The 18,524-nt window shown below is 41.6% G+C and overlaps 2 protein-coding genes across 5 annotated transcripts; one reads left to right on the top strand and one right to left on the bottom strand.

Annotated features, from left to right (window-relative positions):
- Positions 1–30: 30 nt before the first annotated feature.
- On the bottom strand, positions 31–18,500 carry LOC131132070 (casein kinase II subunit alpha'-like). Of its 4 annotated transcripts, none has more exons than XM_078793348.1 (13): positions 18,347–18,500; positions 16,174–16,544; positions 15,984–16,095; positions 14,714–14,815; positions 14,415–14,465; positions 14,073–14,132; positions 13,797–13,880; positions 12,760–12,870; positions 12,557–12,658; positions 11,644–11,744; positions 11,362–11,510; positions 10,730–10,811; positions 31–129 (listed from the first exon to the last, which is right to left on the bottom strand). In XM_078793348.1, exons 2-12 carry the CDS (start codon positions 16,281–16,283, stop codon positions 10,744–10,746), a joined length of 1,050 nt encoding a protein of 349 aa, XP_078649474.1. In that variant the 5' UTR covers positions 16,284–16,544; positions 18,347–18,500; the 3' UTR covers positions 31–129; positions 10,730–10,743. The 4 variants fall into 4 exon arrangements, with proteins under 4 accessions (XP_078649474.1, XP_078649477.1, XP_078649479.1 ...); XM_078793351.1 differs by lacking the exon at positions 31–129 and adding an exon at positions 3,033–3,051; XM_078793353.1 differs by lacking the exon at positions 31–129 and adding an exon at positions 4,309–4,384.
- On the top strand, positions 1,511–8,257 carry kiaa0895l. The gene is made up of 7 exons (XM_058077289.2): positions 1,511–1,737; positions 2,426–3,180; positions 3,259–3,402; positions 4,500–4,632; positions 4,794–5,099; positions 6,030–6,127; positions 7,164–8,257. The coding sequence occupies exons 2-7, from the start codon at positions 2,461–2,463 to the stop codon at positions 7,323–7,325; spliced, it is 1,563 nt and encodes a 520-aa protein (XP_057933272.2). The 5' UTR covers positions 1,511–1,737; positions 2,426–2,460; the 3' UTR covers positions 7,326–8,257.
- Positions 18,501–18,524: the final 24 nt, after the last annotated feature.

Genomic DNA, 18,524 nt, shown 5'->3' with positions numbered 1-18,524 from the left:
CCTCTATCAACACATTTTTCAAGATCTTACCTTTATGGTGAGCCCACACATGAGGTGATTGTTGAAGCCAGGGGTGTTCAAAGTGCAGCCCAGGCGGCCATTTGCAGTCACTGGCTTGTTTTTACTGGCCTGCGGCACAATGTAGAGATAATGTGAACAAAAATGGGGAAAATAAGACCAAAAACGCAGAACATGAAAACAGCATGCGACAACACTGAAAGTATACAAAACAATTATAAAAGACCAATTAATAAAATATATAATTTTTTAAAGTATGATTTTTATATATATTTATGATTTTTTTACATTTCACTGACCAAAAAATGTATAAAATTGTAAAACTTTCCTCATAGTTTGTCAAAATATATTCAAAGAAAACTCTAAAATAAATGACAAAAAATTTAAAATTATTATATGAAAATTATATTAAAATAAAATAAAATATTTTTTTATTTAAAAAAAATATAAAATTGTAACACTTTAAAAAAGCGACATCCAGATCGTTGATTGTGATATCAAAATTTTAAAGCAATTAATAACATGACTCGTTACTGGAAAACAGTGTTGTTAGTAATAGCATTATTTTTGTTGCTGCTACTCCCAACACTGTCCTCTCCCAGCACTGCCATTTGAAGAAAAACTAGAAAATGAATAGAGCAGAATAGAATCAGGCCTTGTGATATTCTGGAGCATTTCACTGAAAGAATACAAAAAGTACAAAACAACGTGCTCGTAAAAGAAATGCCATCTGAATTATCTTCCCATTTCATGCACCTTGTTAGCTTTCTTTGTACTCCGCAGGCGCAGCCGGTAATCCAGACATGCAGCGTGAAATGGATTTAATTTATAACGAGTACACAGCAGGTTGATCCTGTGGCGTTACTGGATCTCATTATTTTCTTCTGAACTCAGTAACTCTTATCCTGGGAGCCTATCCCAGCTAACTTTGGGCGAGAGGCGACGTTCACACTGGACTCGTCAGGACCTTTCATCATTCATCACTGTTGGAATCATCATTCATACAATTTCGAGGCTCCAATCAACCTCCAAAAATGTTTACAGCAGATGGAAGCATGAAGTCTTCCTAATGCTAATGATTAAAGATGCTAATGTTAGCCAGCTTAACAAAACCTTCACCTTCTTAGCTTTGTGCTGAACGTGACAAATTAGTGTAATATGTGATTATCAATAAAATAATTACACAGCTGTTACAATTGCTTCACTTTACCTGAAACTTTTATCGAATTAAATAAAAAAATGCAAATGATTAAAGATGCTAATGTTAGCTAGCTTAACAAAACCTTCACCTTCTTAGCTTTGTGCTGCTCCTGACAAATTAGTGTAATATGTGATTATCAATAAAATAATTACACAGTTGTTAAAATTGTTACAATGGCTTCACCTTAACTGAAACTTGTATCGAATTACATTTAAAAAAAACAAACAAACAACGGAACAATTAGGAATAACGGAACCGGAACGAAGACAAGCCGTTGACGTCATCACGCAGCGACGCATGACGTAATTTCTTCCAACACCATCGCCGCTTCCTGGCCGGTCCAGGCAGCCGCTTCGGGCCCGCGGCGAGTCGGGACCGTTATTCGCCTCTTGTCCCCGCTCTCCTTCACTACAAACTACCCCGCTGCTGGTGCCGAGGCGCTGCGGCCATCATGTGCGAGTGAAGCGGGGACGCAAGAGCAGACAAACCGCCACAGTCGTCCCGGGACACCTTTTATGGTATGTATTCATTTTAGGGGGGGGGGTTGTTGATGGTGATTATGTCCAACAAATGAGCTCATCATTTGCTATTCATATCGTAATTACAATTGTATATATTTTTTTCAAATATTTGAACCTGTACTGTAAATGATTGATAACTACTTTAGAGTTTTATTGTGTTGTACAGCAGAGTGCCGCTCCTTGTGTGTACAGTGGAACCCGTTTATGTCGACGCAACTAGGACTGGGTGACTGACGTCGACATAAGCGGTTGTCGACTTAACATAGCGAAACTGGTCATAGCTTGCATTTACCTGTGAGTTTGTCCAAAAGCATGAGGATTATTGTGTGAAATAATACAAAATATTATTTGAGGGCGTGGAACTGCTTGTAATTATTGTGGAAATTTCTTTTTTTTTTCCCCTTATTATATTTTTCTGGAAATTCCGCTTTTCATATAACGTAAGTGTTGACTACGACTGTCCCAACAACTGTGGTAATCACACTCTCGTCCGCCATCTTCGATGAATCACGTGATGATGTTTACGTTTTACTGGGCATGCCCCATTGACTATTCCGTTTGATTATAGCGGCGCATGTAGACAAGAGATTGGAATATTCCTTTCCATGGATACCATCGGAAAGGTCATTCGGAAAGAGAAAAACTCCTCATGTAAACGTGGCTACTGGATCTGTGTCTGTGTTAGTCAGAGTGAGACGGACGGACCTTGAGGCTGTGGTGATGGTGTTGGACTCAGTCGAAGTCTTCATGGATCATGTCGAGGGTGACCACACCGAGGCCAGCAGCTTGGAGCCGGACAACTCCAAAGCTGCCAAAACCTGCCGTACCACCAAAACCAAGCCGAAACCTCAGACCGGAAGGAGTAAGGTTCCCAAAAAGGAGAAGGTGTCCCAAAACGGGTTCCTGGCTCAGACGGACGCTGACTGTTTACTCGAGAAAAAGCCCAAAGCGGGCGCCACATCCAAACAACCTCCCCGCCGTCCCCTGAGTCTGGATGCGACATCGCAGCGTTTGCGAGAATCTCCGGAGCAGATGGGAGGAGTCAAGCGAGTCGTGCGGCCACCTTGGCGTAGCGGCACCGCCGCCCCGTCGCCCCCTGCTCGGAGCTTGACCAGTCCCGGCCCGGGAACCGGCGGCTGGATGCGTCGCAGCGAGAGCTCATGCTCGGTCAACTATTCCCTGGGGTTGCGTGCTAAAAAGGGGCAAATGCGACCCGCCATGTCCCTGCCGCACATCGCGAAGGGGACAGGAAGCATCCCGCTGCCTTCCCCCGGCAGACCGTGCCTGCTTGTTGCCCTCAGGCCTTTGAACCTGGAACAAGAGAAGCATAAGTTCTTCCAGTCTGACTACAACTATGAGCCTCAGTTTGAGTACGCCCAGCCTGAGCCCAGATCCGTTCTGGACAAGTACAGGGACGGCTCCAGACTCTTTCTCGAGCAGGTACATCACAAGCTAACCAAAGTCTGGCGTGAAGTCCTCAAAAGATTGTTTGAAGTTCATGTTTATGTATGATTGCAGGCTGTTGGAATCATGGAGTGCGTCCTGAACAAGTTTGGCTCGTATGAGACCTTTGAGGATGTCACAGGCGGAGGGGTGCTGCCCAAGAGTCAGGTGTGGGCCGCCGTGCGCAAATATCTGCAGAAAGAAGGCTGCGTGGGTGAGGTGAGTGGAAAGATCACCTTGTGTCGCAAACCCCAGCCCCTTGGCGCGTTCCCTTAAAACATGGGTCTCAAACACGCGGCCCGCGGGCCACATGTGGCCCGCAGGACACTAGTTTGAGGCCCCCGCCTCGATATGAAAGTTTAATGTTAGTGCGGCCCGCGCAAGTTTGATATGGATGCTGTATGGTATCATGTACCCAGAAAAAATTATTAAGTTTGATTAATGTTCATGTTAAAGGTTAAATAACTGTTAATACTGTTGATTTTAATCTGAAAAAAAATGTGTCTACCCACCAACTTTCTTAAGTTTTTATTATTTGCCGTTTTATTATTATTATTATTATATTTACTTGATATAGTTGGTGGGTATTTTTTTCATATTAAAATGAACAAAGCATTATTAGAGCCCTGTAGACATGACAAAACACGACTATAGTCACATTTATACTCTTTTTATTTACAACATATTGCACAACTGCAGGGTCTTGAGACACACGCTAACTCGCAAACTAGGGAGCTAGCGAACTAAACGGTAGCCTCCAAGTTATTTCCTTTCAACTTAAATAGCCAAAAACTTACCACTTCCACACGGATAGGGAGGATAACTATTAACAGTTATTTAACCTTTAACATGAACATGAATCAAACGTCATAATTTTTTCTGGGTACATGATACCATACAGCATCCATATCAAACTTTCATTAAACTTTCATATCAAGGCGGGAGCTTCAAACTAGTCTCCTGCGGGCCACATTTGGCCCGCGGGCCGCAGGTTTGAGACCCCTGTTGTAGATAGTAGATCTACACAAGACTGAACTGATAAAAGACAAGATAATCAATGGAGACGTCACCTGGTGGGGTCAGGATGATTATGAGAGGCTAGGGACCAGACCTGTAGGTTGATGTCAAGGGAGCTGGGAGCACAGTTGCCAAGAAAACCATGATCAACATGCCGTGCTGCTCAAGTATGTACAGGCCCGATCTGCAAACATGTCACATGACACCACAATTGACTATGCGTGTTTTGGCGTCAGAGAAATGCCAAATGACGAACGGCGATACGTGCCGGCGGTGACGTTGTGTGTGTTTGTGTGTAGGTTGTGGTGCGTTTGTCCGATGAGCTGCTCTCTCAGGCTGTGATGGTGGTGGAGAGCTGTCGCCCCACTCTGACCATCAACTTATCCGGCGCCCGTCAGCATTGGCTGGAAGGGATGCTGAGACACGAAATAGGTGAGCCGACACACTACGATACGGTGTTTCACCGGATATTGAACGCATCACGGTTACAGCGCATGCTATGAGACATTCTCCGAAGTTTTAGCAAACGTTTGTTGTGAGCGCCAATTCGATTAGAACCCACCAGGGTTCAAATCCAATGTCTTCTTTGCCAGGCACGCATTATCTCCGAGGGGTCAACAACAATCTTCAGCCGTGGTCCACCGCAGACGGCAGGAAACAGTTTGGCCTCAAGCCGGCCAACCCCACAGAAGAAGGGCTGGCCAGCCTGCACAGCGTGTTGCTACGGAAACAGCCATACCTTTGGCGCGCGGCTCTTCTTTACTATACCGTTTTCCATGCCGGCAGCATGAGCTTCAGCCAGCTCTTCGGTCACATTGCTCGCTTTGTTCGGGATCCAGACGTCCGCTGGGAGTACTGCCTGCGCGCCAAGAGGGGACAGACGGACACTTCCCAGCCCGGTAAAGTGACAAATAGAATGTAGAAGGAAGAACAACATTAAGTGCTTAAGTGTTCTCCGACATAGCGTGTCATGTGATCTAGGGGTGTGTATTGGAAAGAATCTAGTACGTATCACGATACTAGGCTCACGATACGATATATCACGATATTGTTAACAAGGCGATTTTTTTTTTTTTGTAGTTAAAGATTATTTCTTGGAAAAACTGAATTTTGCCAGCAATATTCACTTACTAAACTAATTGTTATTCCATTAGAACATATTATATTTATTATTATAAATGTATTATTTAGTATTATATTATGCTGTATCACAAACTTTCCTCTGTAATTATTATTATTTATTCTAAATTATTTAAATTATTTGTACAAATGACTGTTTACGCTGTACATTGTTCATATTTGATGTCATCTATTTATTCTCCACATTATTATTTATTATTATACGGGAGCCAGGCAACGACATTTCGTTGGCAATTTCACTGCTGTGTTGTTGCGCAATGACAATAAAGAAAGTCTATCTATCTATCTAAAAACTTAAAGTGTAGCATTAAATTTACAAAAATAAACACCATAAAAAAACAAATAAATTAAATTATGTGTCAAGATCCTGCTTAAATGTTCCCATTCTATTAGCTGTGAGTATACAGTCCCTGACTTATCCACCATCAGAAGAGTATTTTTGTGGAACAAAGTAACTAACATCAGTAAAAAGTCCTTAACTACTCCACTACTTAACAAAATAGCGATATCAATTTGAAAAACAAAATACCTGCAATATCACAGTACTACTTTTGTAGTATACAAAAGGACCTCGGCATCGCTTGCTAGCGCCTCACGGTGTCTCGCTAAGTGGACTCGCAGATATGTCGTGTTTCCCCGATCCCTGATTCTTACGTTTGATAGGTTCTTTGTTTTTTAACTTTTCACAGGCTGCTTCAGTAAAGACCAGGTTTACTTGGACGGGATCCTCAAGATACTACGCCATCGAAAGAACATTGACTTCAAGATGTTGACTTCCTTGGGAAAGGTCAGTGTCGGAACTTCGACGAGATTCCCTGCAACAATTTGCAGTAGGTTCTGTAGTGGTGCTCGAAGTTGACGACCTCTCGCAAATGTTCCCGTTTTGGAGATATACAAATACATAAAGTTCCATTGTCCTCCGCTTATCCGCGTCCGGGTCGTGGGGAAGTAGTCTCAGTAGGGAAGCCCAGACTTCCCAGTCCCCAGCCACCTCCTCGAGGTCCATCGGGAGGGACACCAAGGCCGAGCCACACACAACTGGCTCCTCTTGATAGGAAGGAGGAGCGGCTCGACTATCACTTAGGGCGAGTCCAGCTCCGGAGGAAACTCGTTTCGGCCGCTTATATCCATGATAGCGTTCCTTTGGTCACGACCCAGGACCGTAGGTGAGGGTGGGAACATAGACCGGTAATTTGAGAGCTTTGCCTTCCGCCTCAGTCCTGTACGGCAATACGGCTATCCACCTCAGGAGATCCAGATATTCTTGAACTCCTCGACCTGGGTCAGGACCTCATTCCCAGGACTCCCACGATGCCTTGGCTTGGGCCTGGAAATTCTGTCAAGGGCGGCCTTGGCTTTTTCAGCTTGACCCTGATCTCGGGTGTCCACCATCGCTGTAACCGACCACCAACCAATATCGACTCATTCGGACTCAATATCCCAGTCCTTTCCCGGGCGAGGTGCGGTGTCTCCTCTTGCACTACTCTCCGCTACTAGCATAAAACCTTCCTTAACCTCTTAAACCCTGGTCTTGGTAGACCAAGATCCAACATACTGGAAATGGTGTTCTCTACGTGGATCATCTCTGTATCAAAAAGGGGTGACTGGATTCCTTAATACTGGATAAACATCCTCAGATTTCAGATCACCATTGGGAATAAAAGTGACTGAATCCAACAATTGTCATTGTTGCGACACAATCCAATATGCTTCATATACTTATACTTATACTACTTCAGGTACTCACTACCAACACACAACTAGAGTGTTATTTTGTGACAAAAAAAAAAACATGTGTCCACTGACAACCGTCACTCCCGCAGGTGTCCTACGAAGACGTGGAGCGGCTGCGTCACCTAGCGGCCATCACCAATGCCCGAATCCCGCATTTCATGCGAGACCAAGACCAGTACCTTCAACACCTGGATCACATCGTCGCCGTCAATAAACTGGACGACGCGACATTGCAACGCCTGCTGCCGTGACACTGAAACTGCCGTGGCGCCCGTGACGTTTTATCGTGCGGTGGGCGCATGAATAGCACTTAAATGTGAGTACATTTTATTTTTTTTTTAAAACTTGAACGATACACACAAAAAAGGGACAACAACGCTAGCGCACGTCAAGCTACTGTCGTCCGATGCATGACTGTAAGGCTTTTACACACAACCTCACCTTGGCTCCTCTTGCTATGACGTTACCTCAATATATACACACATCATATACCCTAAATGTACAATTAGCACTGAAATGCCTGTACAAACTGCTGCGTATCGATTTAAGAATAATGCTCACAATTACTGTATTTACGCAATTGTTTTTTTTTTACTTGTGGAGTCAAACTGAATGTTCCTGGCTTTAGCTTTACACCTCCGTTTTTCACACGTCGTTTCTATGCCTTTAAAATAAGGACGCCGAGAATGCTTCATGTCAAATCCTGTGAGGCCACACATCCTTTAAATATCAAGTGCCAGTGACCTCGACGGGGATTTAAAATCACTTTTATTTACCAACGGGTTGCAAAAGACACTAGCCACGTTTACATGAGGAGTTTTTCTCTTTCCGAATGGAATCTTTTCTGAAATAAATGGTATACATGGAAAGGAATATTCCAATGGCGTGTCTACATGCGCCGCTATAATCAACCAGAATAGTCAATGGGGCATGCCCAGTAAACACCAACATCACATGATACCGACTTCCTCCAGTTTTACTTTCCCTTGTTGGAATAACTCCGTATTGCCAGTTTTTCCTTCGTCCAGTATTGGAATTTAGTTTGGATCAAAAACAAACTTTCCTTAGCAGTCCAGTGCCGATTGCTGGCCTCCATTTTTAAAAATGGAAGAACGTCTGGAGCTGCGTGTTACGTCATATCTCCGCATTCGCTGAAAGAACGCACCCGGGAACAGGAAAAGATAAAGTTATCTTTATCTTTCTAAAAATCTTGCTAATATTTTATAATTAAGCTCGGCACATGTTTTATATAGATATGTATTTTCTTTTGGAATAAAAGTGGACTTGTGAATGGCGTATAGAAGGGTTTAGATTCTGTTCCACAGATGGCGCTAATGCACACCAAAGCTGCTTGCCAACCGCCAATAAACAACAGAAGAAGAAAAACACCAGGAAGAAGAACGCAGTCTGACAAACTTTCCGATTGAGCGGGTACAAGATACCTCAATCGGATCGGGTAAAGGAATATTCCACCCCTGGGAATCCTATTATATATTCATTCGGATTGGGAATGAGGTGTATACAAAGGTTACATTCTTTCCCTTTTAGCAAATAAACCGAATATAATTGGAATATTTGGGTCCATGTAAACGTGGCTACTGAGACATCATAGAAATATCATTAAACATTTTTTTTAAACGTTCTTAGATTTTGGATCAACATTTGCAATAAAAGTGACTTGTAATTATTTGACTAGATTCATCTCCAGAAGCCACCCGATTTAAACCCTAAATATGCGTACCTCACTTTAAGCAACTATGGCGCGTTCAAGGACCGCCGAACAATGTGCAAAATCTCAACGCTTGACTAAAAAAAAAACAACAAACATTGTCAGTGACGCTAAGGACATAAACATGTACAAATTGTGAGCTTTTTTTTTTTTTTTATGGTGGCACATATATGCTGACCATTTTATTTATTATTACCAGCTTGAATGTGATGTGTTTTCTGTGGGGAAAAATGTCTATTTTCACAGTGAAAAAAAAAAAAATTATCTTTTAACTGATCCACTGTACAATCAATACATTTCACCTTGGGGGGGTCAAAGGTGCAGGGACAGGAAGTCTGATCCAATTAGAATAATGGAAATAAAGCAGAATTCAACACAAATATTAAATAAAATACGTTCATATTAATGCGCCAATGCTGTTTGGTCGTTTTGGATTAAAGTTAAAAGGAATTATTCACAATTGCTTTCCCCGTCCACATCGAACCACGCTTTTATTTTTTTTGCCAAGTCGGTATTTGTGTGTGTTTTATACTGTGTTTAGAGTGCTTTTCATTGTTTTGTATGGCGGTAAAATGACTCATTTATTTATTTATGTTAATTTAAAAACGATAAAGTAAATTAGTAATGAGAATATTGTATCAGTTTTTGCCCTGGTGACTCTGGGTCATCTTTACTTTGGACACCGTTGACTTGCTATGTGAAGAAGTCCACAAAATACACGCTTTGTCCTTTTAAAAGAGGATACTTGTGAAAAAGTTGTAGCAAGAAAACAAATCATTTCACACATACTCGTAGTATTAATGGGCTATTTCAGTGATCGAGGATGTCATTGTGCCTTTTGATATAAATGATGATTACTATAGAATTCATTGTGTGTTCCCACTGCTTTTTTTTTTTTTTACTGCAATTGACACTTTACATTTCACATATCGGGCTCGTCCATGTGGGTCACATGATCAAGAGAGACCGGCGGGGGAAACCAGGTCACTACAAAAACAAATGGGATCATTCCCGGCTTTAAGGCATTCATTTGGTGCGTGTTGTGTTTTTGTTGTGTAATGTATTCTGCTCCTGTGTTTTTAAACATTGCGACAACCACCTCTTGGAAAACATGAACTTGAATATATGGTTCCATAATTAAAAAGAACACATACTTGAAGATAATGTATGGCTTTCTTTTCCCTGTTGCTGTCATTGGGGTTTGCTATGTATTTAATACTGGTTGTCCGCTATACGGTATACCTCATTCAAAAAGCTAACGTGCAGTGCAAGTGAATTTGTAGACTCAAACACGCTAGTTTGAGGCCCCCGCCTCGATATGAAAGTTTAATGTTAGTGCGGCCCGCGTGAGTTTGATATGGATGCTGTATGGTATCATGTACCCGGAAAAAATTATTGCGTTTGATTCATGTTCATGTTAAAGGTTAAATAACTGTTAATAGTTATCCTCCCGATCCGTGTGGAAGTGGTAAGTTTTTGGCTATTTAAGCTTAAAGGAAATAACTTGAAGGCTACCGTTTAGGTGGCTAGCTCTCTAGTTTGCGAGTTAGCATGTGTCTCAAGACCCTGCAGTTGCGCAATATGTTGTAAATAAAAAGAGTATAAATGTGACTATAGTCGTGTTTTGTCATGTCTACAGGGCTCTAATAATGCTTTGTTCATTTTAATATGAAAGAAATCATTTGTCTACCCACCAACTATATGTGGTTTCTTAAGTTTTTATTATTTGCCGTTTTATTATTATTATAAAATACGGTATTTATACATCTTTTTTGCGAGAGAGGCAAAAGGAGGTGATGACGTAACCGGCAGCTCGGTCGCCTGTCTATGACGTCATCAGCAGTTAACTCTAATTTAACCTCTTTGCTAACTAACACAGTTACGCCACGGATAATTGATAAACCCATAAAAGGGTAACTAGCTCACCTTGTCTGAGCTTTTCATGTTGCATTTGAGGTGTGTATTGTCGTTGCTTGGTCCGTACGGGCCCGTTCTCTCACCACAGGGTCTGAAACACAAAAGGCAGCCAGTTACCTCAACTGATTGAACTGAAAAAGCACACAACTTTAACAAGCATTTTTACAATGTTCAGTTTTATAGTAATAATATTTTATAGTAATATATATAGTATAATATAATAATACAATTATTTAATTATTATATTAAATCAGGGGTCTCAAACACGTGGCCCGCAGGACACTAGTTTGAGGCCCCCGCCTTGATATGAAAGTTTAATGTTAGTGCGGCCCGCGCAAGTTTGATATGGATGCTGTATGGTATCATGTACCCAGAAAAAATTATTACCATGTTAAAGGTTAAATAACTGTTAATAGTTATCCTCCCTATCCGTGTGGAAGTGGTAAGTTTTTGGCTATTTAAGTTTAAAGGAAATAACTAGAAGGCTACCGTTTAGGTCGCTAGCTCTCTAGTTTGCGAGTTAGCATGTGTCTCAAGACCCTGCAGTTGCGCAATATGTTGTAAATAATAAGTAATATATATAGTAATATTTTATAGTAATAATCAGAAAACCAGAGTGACTTCAATAAGTTGCTACGAACAAAAGTAGGGGTGCGTCATGGCCTCCGCTGCTGTTAGTCTTTGCTGGTGGTCATAGTGCAACAGATGGTCCAGTAGGTCCAGAGCTTCTGGGCTCACTCGGTGCTGGTTCTGCTTCCGTATGAACTGCTCCCAATGCTTGCGTGTTTGCCTGAACACACAAAGCATTGCATTTTTGTTCAGTTGAATTTAGCTGTTTTTGTCCACAGCTACCCAAGAGTGCTGTCCAGTGTGACGACAATCAAGGCCCAACTAACTAAACCAAGGAGACTGCCAGCACTCACTGTCCCAGCAGGTCTTTGAAGCGAGCGTCCAGTTCGATGTGATACTTGCGCAGGTAGCCGAACAGCTCGTCTGTGCCGAGTACTTTGGTAATGCGAACCAACTGAAAGACAGGATCGAAGCACTCTCGTTCTTTTCTGTGTCATACAAAAACCTTTTTGTTCAGGCATTATTTTACATGGACTTGAAATGAGCAATGGGGGTCACTGATAGATCTACTAGATGACTCCCATGGTGTCTTCTGTACTTGCTCAACGATTCTAGGTGGTCGGATATTCTCTTTAGGATTTTTTTTGTCAGATAGTAGAATTCATGTTTCGATTTATCACAGCGAGGCTTCCAGGTCCTGAAGCAGCAAAACAGCCCCGGACCACCACACTACCGCCACCATATTTTACTGTCGGTGTGTTCTTTTTCTGGTTGCATGGCGGTAGAGTGGTTAGCACGCAGGACACACAGCTAGGAAACCCGAGTTCGATTCCAACCTTGGCCATCTCTGTGTGGAGTTTGCATGTTCTCATCGTGCATGCGTGCGTTTCCTCCCACATTCCAAAAACATGCTAGGTTAATTAGCGACTCCAAATTGTCCATAGGTATGAATGTGAGTGTGAATGGTTGTTTGTCTATATGTGCCCTGTGATTGGCTGGGTGTACCCCGCCTCTCGCCCGAAGACAGATGGGATAGGCTCCAGCACCCCTGTGACCCAATCACAGGGCACATATAGACAAACAACCATTCAGTCGCTAATTAACCTAGCATGTTTTTGGAATGTGGGAGGAAACCGGAGTACCTGGAGAAAACCCACATGCAAACTCCACACAGAGACGCCCGAGGGTGGAATCGAACTCGGGTCTCCTAGCTGTGAGGTCTGCACGCTAACCCCTCCCCACGCCGTGCAATCCCAGTGGTGTTACCTGATCATAGTTGTCCTGTCCATGGAAAAATGGCTCCTTCAAAAAGATCATGCTCGCCAACATGCAGCCAAGACTCCACATGTCCAAACTGTAGTCATACATCTGGCGAGAAGGGAAGAGACGGCACACCGGTGGATGGAATGGACTGCAGAAATCACCACGAGGGATTTGATTAAAAAAAAAGGGAGGTGTCTTGCGGGTACCTTGTAATCCACAAGCAGCTCCGGGCCCTTGAAATAGCGGGATGCCACCCGGACGTTGTATTCCCGAGCGGGATGGTAAAACTCTGCCAAACCCCAATCGATGAGACGCAGCTGCAGCATAAATGTAAAAAAAACAAACAACAAATGTATGAACAAATGTATTTATTAAACCAATTTATGAATGGTTTAATTTCATTTGAACATGCATCAGATTACAATTGAGTGCATCCCATAATCAGTTCCCAGTTCCACATGTCCAAAAGGAGTAGGAAGAAGCAAAGCTTATTAAATCCTACCCCTCCATCTGGTACTTTTACAATCACTAACTGTTACATTTGTTCACTTCCTGCTTTCCATAATACAGTTTAAGGTTGTTGTTTTTTTTAAATAATGTACCGAAGTATGATACGGTACGATATATATATATATCATATTTCGGTACATTATTTAAAAAAAAAAAACAACCTTAAACTGTATTATGGAAAGCAGGAAGTGAACAAATGTAAGTATGATACGGGTACGATATATATATATATATATATATATATATATATATATATATCATACTTCGGTACATTATTTAAAAAAAAAAACAACCTTAAACTGTATTATGGAAAGCAGGAAGTGAACAATTGTAACAGTTACTGATTGTAAAAGTACCAGATGGAGGGGTAGGATTTAATAAGCTTTGCTTCTTCCTACTCCTTTTGGACATGTGGAACTGGGAACTGATTATGGGATGCGTTCAATTGTAATCTGATGCATGTTCAAATGAAATTAAACCATTAATTGTCCATAGGTATGAATGTGAGTGTGAATGGTTTGTCTATATGTGCCCTGTGATTGGCTGGCGACCAGTCCGGGGTGTACCCCGCCTCTCGCCCGAAGACAGCTGGGATAGGCTCCAGCACCCCCCCCCCCACCGCGACCCTCGTGAGGATTAGCGGTAGAAAATGACTGAATATTGCAAATGCGCGTGGATGTAATTATGCTGTAATTATCAACAATTGGCCGTGAAAAAAAAAAAACAGAAGCACCTTTCTCAATTGGTGGTCGATCATCACATTGTGAGGCTTCACGTCTCTGTGCATGATGCCCATACTGTGGCAGCAGTCCAGAGCCTTTGGTAACAACACACACAAATACATACGACATACGGTCAGAAAGTCCACATTTCTACTCCATGCTATGTGATCTAAACAAAGGACAACTTCCCACAGCATAATTTATTATGATCTATGAATGGTTGCGTTATGAACAGTTATTATTTCAATCTGATCGACTGAAGGTTGACGCGGTTAGACGGATTTTACCTTGAGAAGCTCATACATGTAGTAACGGATGTCATAGTCCGTCAGCTTCTGGTAGAGCTCCTGTGGATTGTTACAGTTGGGATTATCAATTCAGACAACTGGGGATAAAGTATAAAAATGATAAAAATAACTGATATTAGTTATAGAGCAGGGGTGTCCAAAGTTCGGAATGTGGCTGTTTCTTCATTGACCCACGGCACATTTTAAAAATATATTCAAATTTAAAAATATTTTAATGGTAATATTATATCAAAGTGGCGCATCCAATCTTTAATTTTTCAATGTGCAGCCATTTGATGGAAAATGTTTGGATACCCCTGTCATGAAGTGTGTAATAAGTACCTTAAAATCTGTGTTTTTGATGTACTCAAAGACAAGTGCTGGCGTTCTGGACTGCAAAAAAGATGACATAAACAAATGGTCAACGACTTATGGTCAGTTAGATGTCCGGCAAAAGATGTTTTGCTTGATGGCGGCCATATTTTTAAATCGATCTTGCTCATATGTTACGACATTTGAAGTCAATTCAACTTATAGGGTGAACATTTTTTTTGCCACCCTAAAAGGGACTTAGACATGGAGCATCCTCATTTGGTCCACAAGCCTACATTGTTAGGATCGCTACTAGTCGTAAAACTCACCACAGGGTCTTTGACTGTGTCAACCAGGTGGATGATGTTGGTTCCCCCACGTAAATTTTCCAAAATTTTTATTTCCCGTTTGATTTTCTTCTTCTTGACAGGCTGTAAAATAAAAATTAAAAAAAAAGGTGGGTGAGGGAGGGATTAATTAAATCACCAATACATATACATATCTTCCTTAGAGACAGAAAAAGAAAATCTGCAATTTTATTTTTTTTTAATCGATATGAGATATAAAGGGTCAGGCAAAATGATCTGACACATTTGTAGGTTAAATAAAAAGCAAATAAAGTAAAGAAAAAAAGTTTATATTTTTGAAAAGTACATATATTGACATTTTTTGATAAATGTTCATGTTAAAGGTTAAATAACTGTTAATAGTTATCCTCCCTATCCGTGTGGAAGTGGTAAGTTTTTGGCTATTTAAGTTTAAAGGAAATAACTTGGAGGCTACCGTTTAGGTCGCTAGCTCTCTAGTTTGTGAGTTAGCATGTGTCTCAAGACCCTGCAGTTGCGCAATATGTTGTAAATAAAAAGAGTATAAATGTGACTATAGTCGTGTTTTGTCATGTCTACAGGGCTCTAATAATGCTTTGTTCATTTTAATATGAAAAAAATCATTTGTATACCCACCAACTATATGTGGTTTCTTAAGTTTTTATTATTTGCCCTTTTATTATTATTATTATTATATTTATTTATTACTGATTGATTGATTTTCTTTATTCTTGATTTGTTTATTTTTCATCTTATTTTGTGTAGAAAAATAAAAATGAAGATATTTGAGAACAGTGGAATGTTTTATCAGAGCTTTTCTTGTAGAAAATCAAAACCTAAGCAAAGTTTATTCATTTTTCTGTTTTTAATAAATGCATATATATATTTTTTTTTTTTTGGAAAACCTGATGCGGCCCAGTCTCTCCCTGGCCCTAGCTCCAGTAGCCCCCCCTGCTCTAAACTGTCTACCGTTTCTCTGAGATTGATTCTGTGATGTGTATATGTGTATACAAGACAATTTTAATATCCTGTTTATATACTTATAAAATGGAGACCTTGAGTTTATAGAACGTAAAGCAACGTGTGCACACTTCAGAGTCCATCTGATGACTTTGTGTCCTCTGACCGGAAACCCAGAGTAATCAATAATTCCATAAAGCAGTCTGAGTTTAATATTGCCTTCCCCATAAACACATTATTATAGGACTCTGCCGTAGAGGAATCCATAAAAAAACGCCATGCACTACACGTGCGTCGTGACAATTTGACTCACCTTGAGGATTTTCAAGACTACTTTGTCATTGTTGGTCACATCAATGGCTTCAAAAACGTCACTGTACTTCCCTCTGCCCAACTTGTGCACCAACTTGTATTTGTCTTGATTGCTGGGGGGAAATGAAGGTGGGAACAAATGGTCAAATAAAAGTATCATCATCTACTTTACAAGCAGCCAGCCAGCCTACCTCCAGTGCGGCACGTGTGCATCGTAATCCCAGTACTCCTTGTTCTTCCACGTGTTGACATCGGCGTACACCCGAGCCTTGCTGCTGACCGCAGACGAGGGTCCCGGCATTGCAAAATTTGCGGCACGTCGGTGAAGACTTTCACCTTCCGCTGAATTTGGGCTGACCCGATACTGGAAGGCAGCGCACCGGTTCTCCAGAATAAGTGGTTTCAAGACCGCTTTGCCGGCTTTACCGTTGGTTAGTGACGAGTGTGCGCGCCGGTTAGAAGTGCCGGGCTGAGCTGTGGTGGAGACGGAAAGAGCCACGATGATGGAGTGTGCGAGGCCCCTGAGTAGGACGCGGGGCAGGATGGGATGAAGACCCGCCAGCTGCAAGGACACAAGGGAAGAAAAAATAGTTGCGTAACACTATGTACGTTCATTTACTAACAAATACACTTGGACTGCCACAAATACATTTGGCGCAACATGTTCGCACATGTTCAAGCAAGGGCAGTGACGAAAGCTGATTGGTCCAGGACTCCAGCCTCAGGACTCCAGCCTCGAGTGTATAAAAGGCCGGGCAGGGAAAGGAAGGGTGCTTTTTTTTGCAGCTGCGCTGTAATAAGACCCGCTTACTTGTAGGCATACAGGGACTGCAGATAAGCCCGGACGTCTGTGTTAGGTATTGTTGTCAGGAATAAACAATCTGGTTCTCATTCTAGAATTTGGTTCTTTAAGATTCCCTTATCCTCTCTTCGAAACCCTGTGGTGGAGATGGAAAGAGCCATGATGATGGAGTGTGTGAGGCCCCTGAGTAGGGCAGTGACGAAAGCTGATTGGTCCAGGACTCCAGCCTCGAGTGTATAAAAGGCCGGGCAGGGAAAGGAAGGGTGCTTTTTTTGCAGCTGCGCTGTAATAAGACTCGCTTACTTGTAGGCATACAGGGACTGCAGATAAGCCCGGACGTCTGTATTAGGTATTGTTGTCAGGAATAAACAATATTTGGTTCTTTAAGATTCCCTTATCCTCTATTCGAAACCCACTTAGAGTCCTCAGGGGGAGGATTTCTACAATAGGTATGAATGCGAGTGTGACCCCGCCTCTCGCCCGAAGACAGCTGGGATAGGCTCCAGCACCCCCCGCCACCCTCATGAGGATAAACGGTAGCAAAGAGACTCCCTCACTATATTTTGTGAGTATTAAAACCCTGCTAGATCAAGGTATCAATGTAAACACATTAGTAAAGTAGTACATTTTGCTGTAGTTGTTTTTTTAAGCTATCGTTAGATTGTATTTATATAACGATAATTTGTTCACAAAAATATATTTTGTTCGCCAAAAGTATTTGACCTATATTCAACTTTGATTCCAATTACGATCAACAAAATAAGGGCATTCATTACAAAAACATTAATTGAACTTGTATCAGTATCGGTATCAGTAGTAATACTGACCTTGTATTTATCGGATCGATACCAACATTTACAGTATCGCGCATCCCATCATTTATACCATTAAAATCGACATGTATAGTATTTTCGAAAGGGGGTTGTAGCCTATACTGTCTTCCTTTACTGACGCTACCACTAGGGGCGCTAAAGACACTGATAGCGAACAATGGCCATGACCTACTTGTCACTGTCACAGACCAGCGGTTACTACCACTAGGGGGCGCTAAAGAGACTGGTGGCTGAATAGCACAGCGGTCACGACCAGCTTCTTATTGGCACCGACCAATGGACCACCTTCTCGGTGTTTTGTTCTGAATTGTTCTCTCCCTTGGACCAGTTGAGTGATCTGTGGAGTGTAATTTTTAATAATACGTTTCCCTTTTTCTCACAACAGATGCATAAATATGGGAAGCTTCGTATTATTTTAATAGCTTAGCACATCTTGACTCATGTCGGATTGCTATTAGCGTGTTTAATTAATTAAAATGTGAAGAATATTGGTGTCTAAAAAGTTTTCACACCTACGGTTTTCATTTAAACGATAAAACAATGCCTTTATTTAACCAGACTAATAATTTATGGCACATATTTCGTATTATTGTACAGTATTGTACGATCACGTTTAGTTAGCTAGCTGATATAACTTACTTATAATTTACTTAAAAAGCAAAGTGGGGCAGAGCAGTCTTTGATTAAAACACGTGAAATCAATAAAAGGGCAAAAGTCAGCCGACTAACCTCGTCGAAGAAGTATCACATCCAGCCGACATGAACATTAAAGTTAGCTGCTAACGGACATTAAGAAGCCATCGACGCCGACACTGTTAACCAAGGCTGTTGACAGACGTACAAGTCTTCCTTCTTTTCCGCCAACGCGACTTGGGGAGGGACTTCCGTTCCTAACCGGAAGTAAACA

The sequence above is a fragment of the Doryrhamphus excisus genome, linkage group LG1 (assembly GCF_037039965.1).
Source record: "Doryrhamphus excisus strain RoL-2023G ecotype Guam linkage group LG1, RoL_Dexc_Guam_v1.1, whole genome shotgun sequence".
NCBI classification, from domain to species: Eukaryota; Metazoa; Chordata; class Actinopteri; order Syngnathiformes; family Syngnathidae; genus Doryrhamphus; species Doryrhamphus excisus.
The sequence above is the reverse complement of the archived record's forward strand: the minus strand, read 5'-3'. Positions and strand labels throughout refer to the sequence as shown.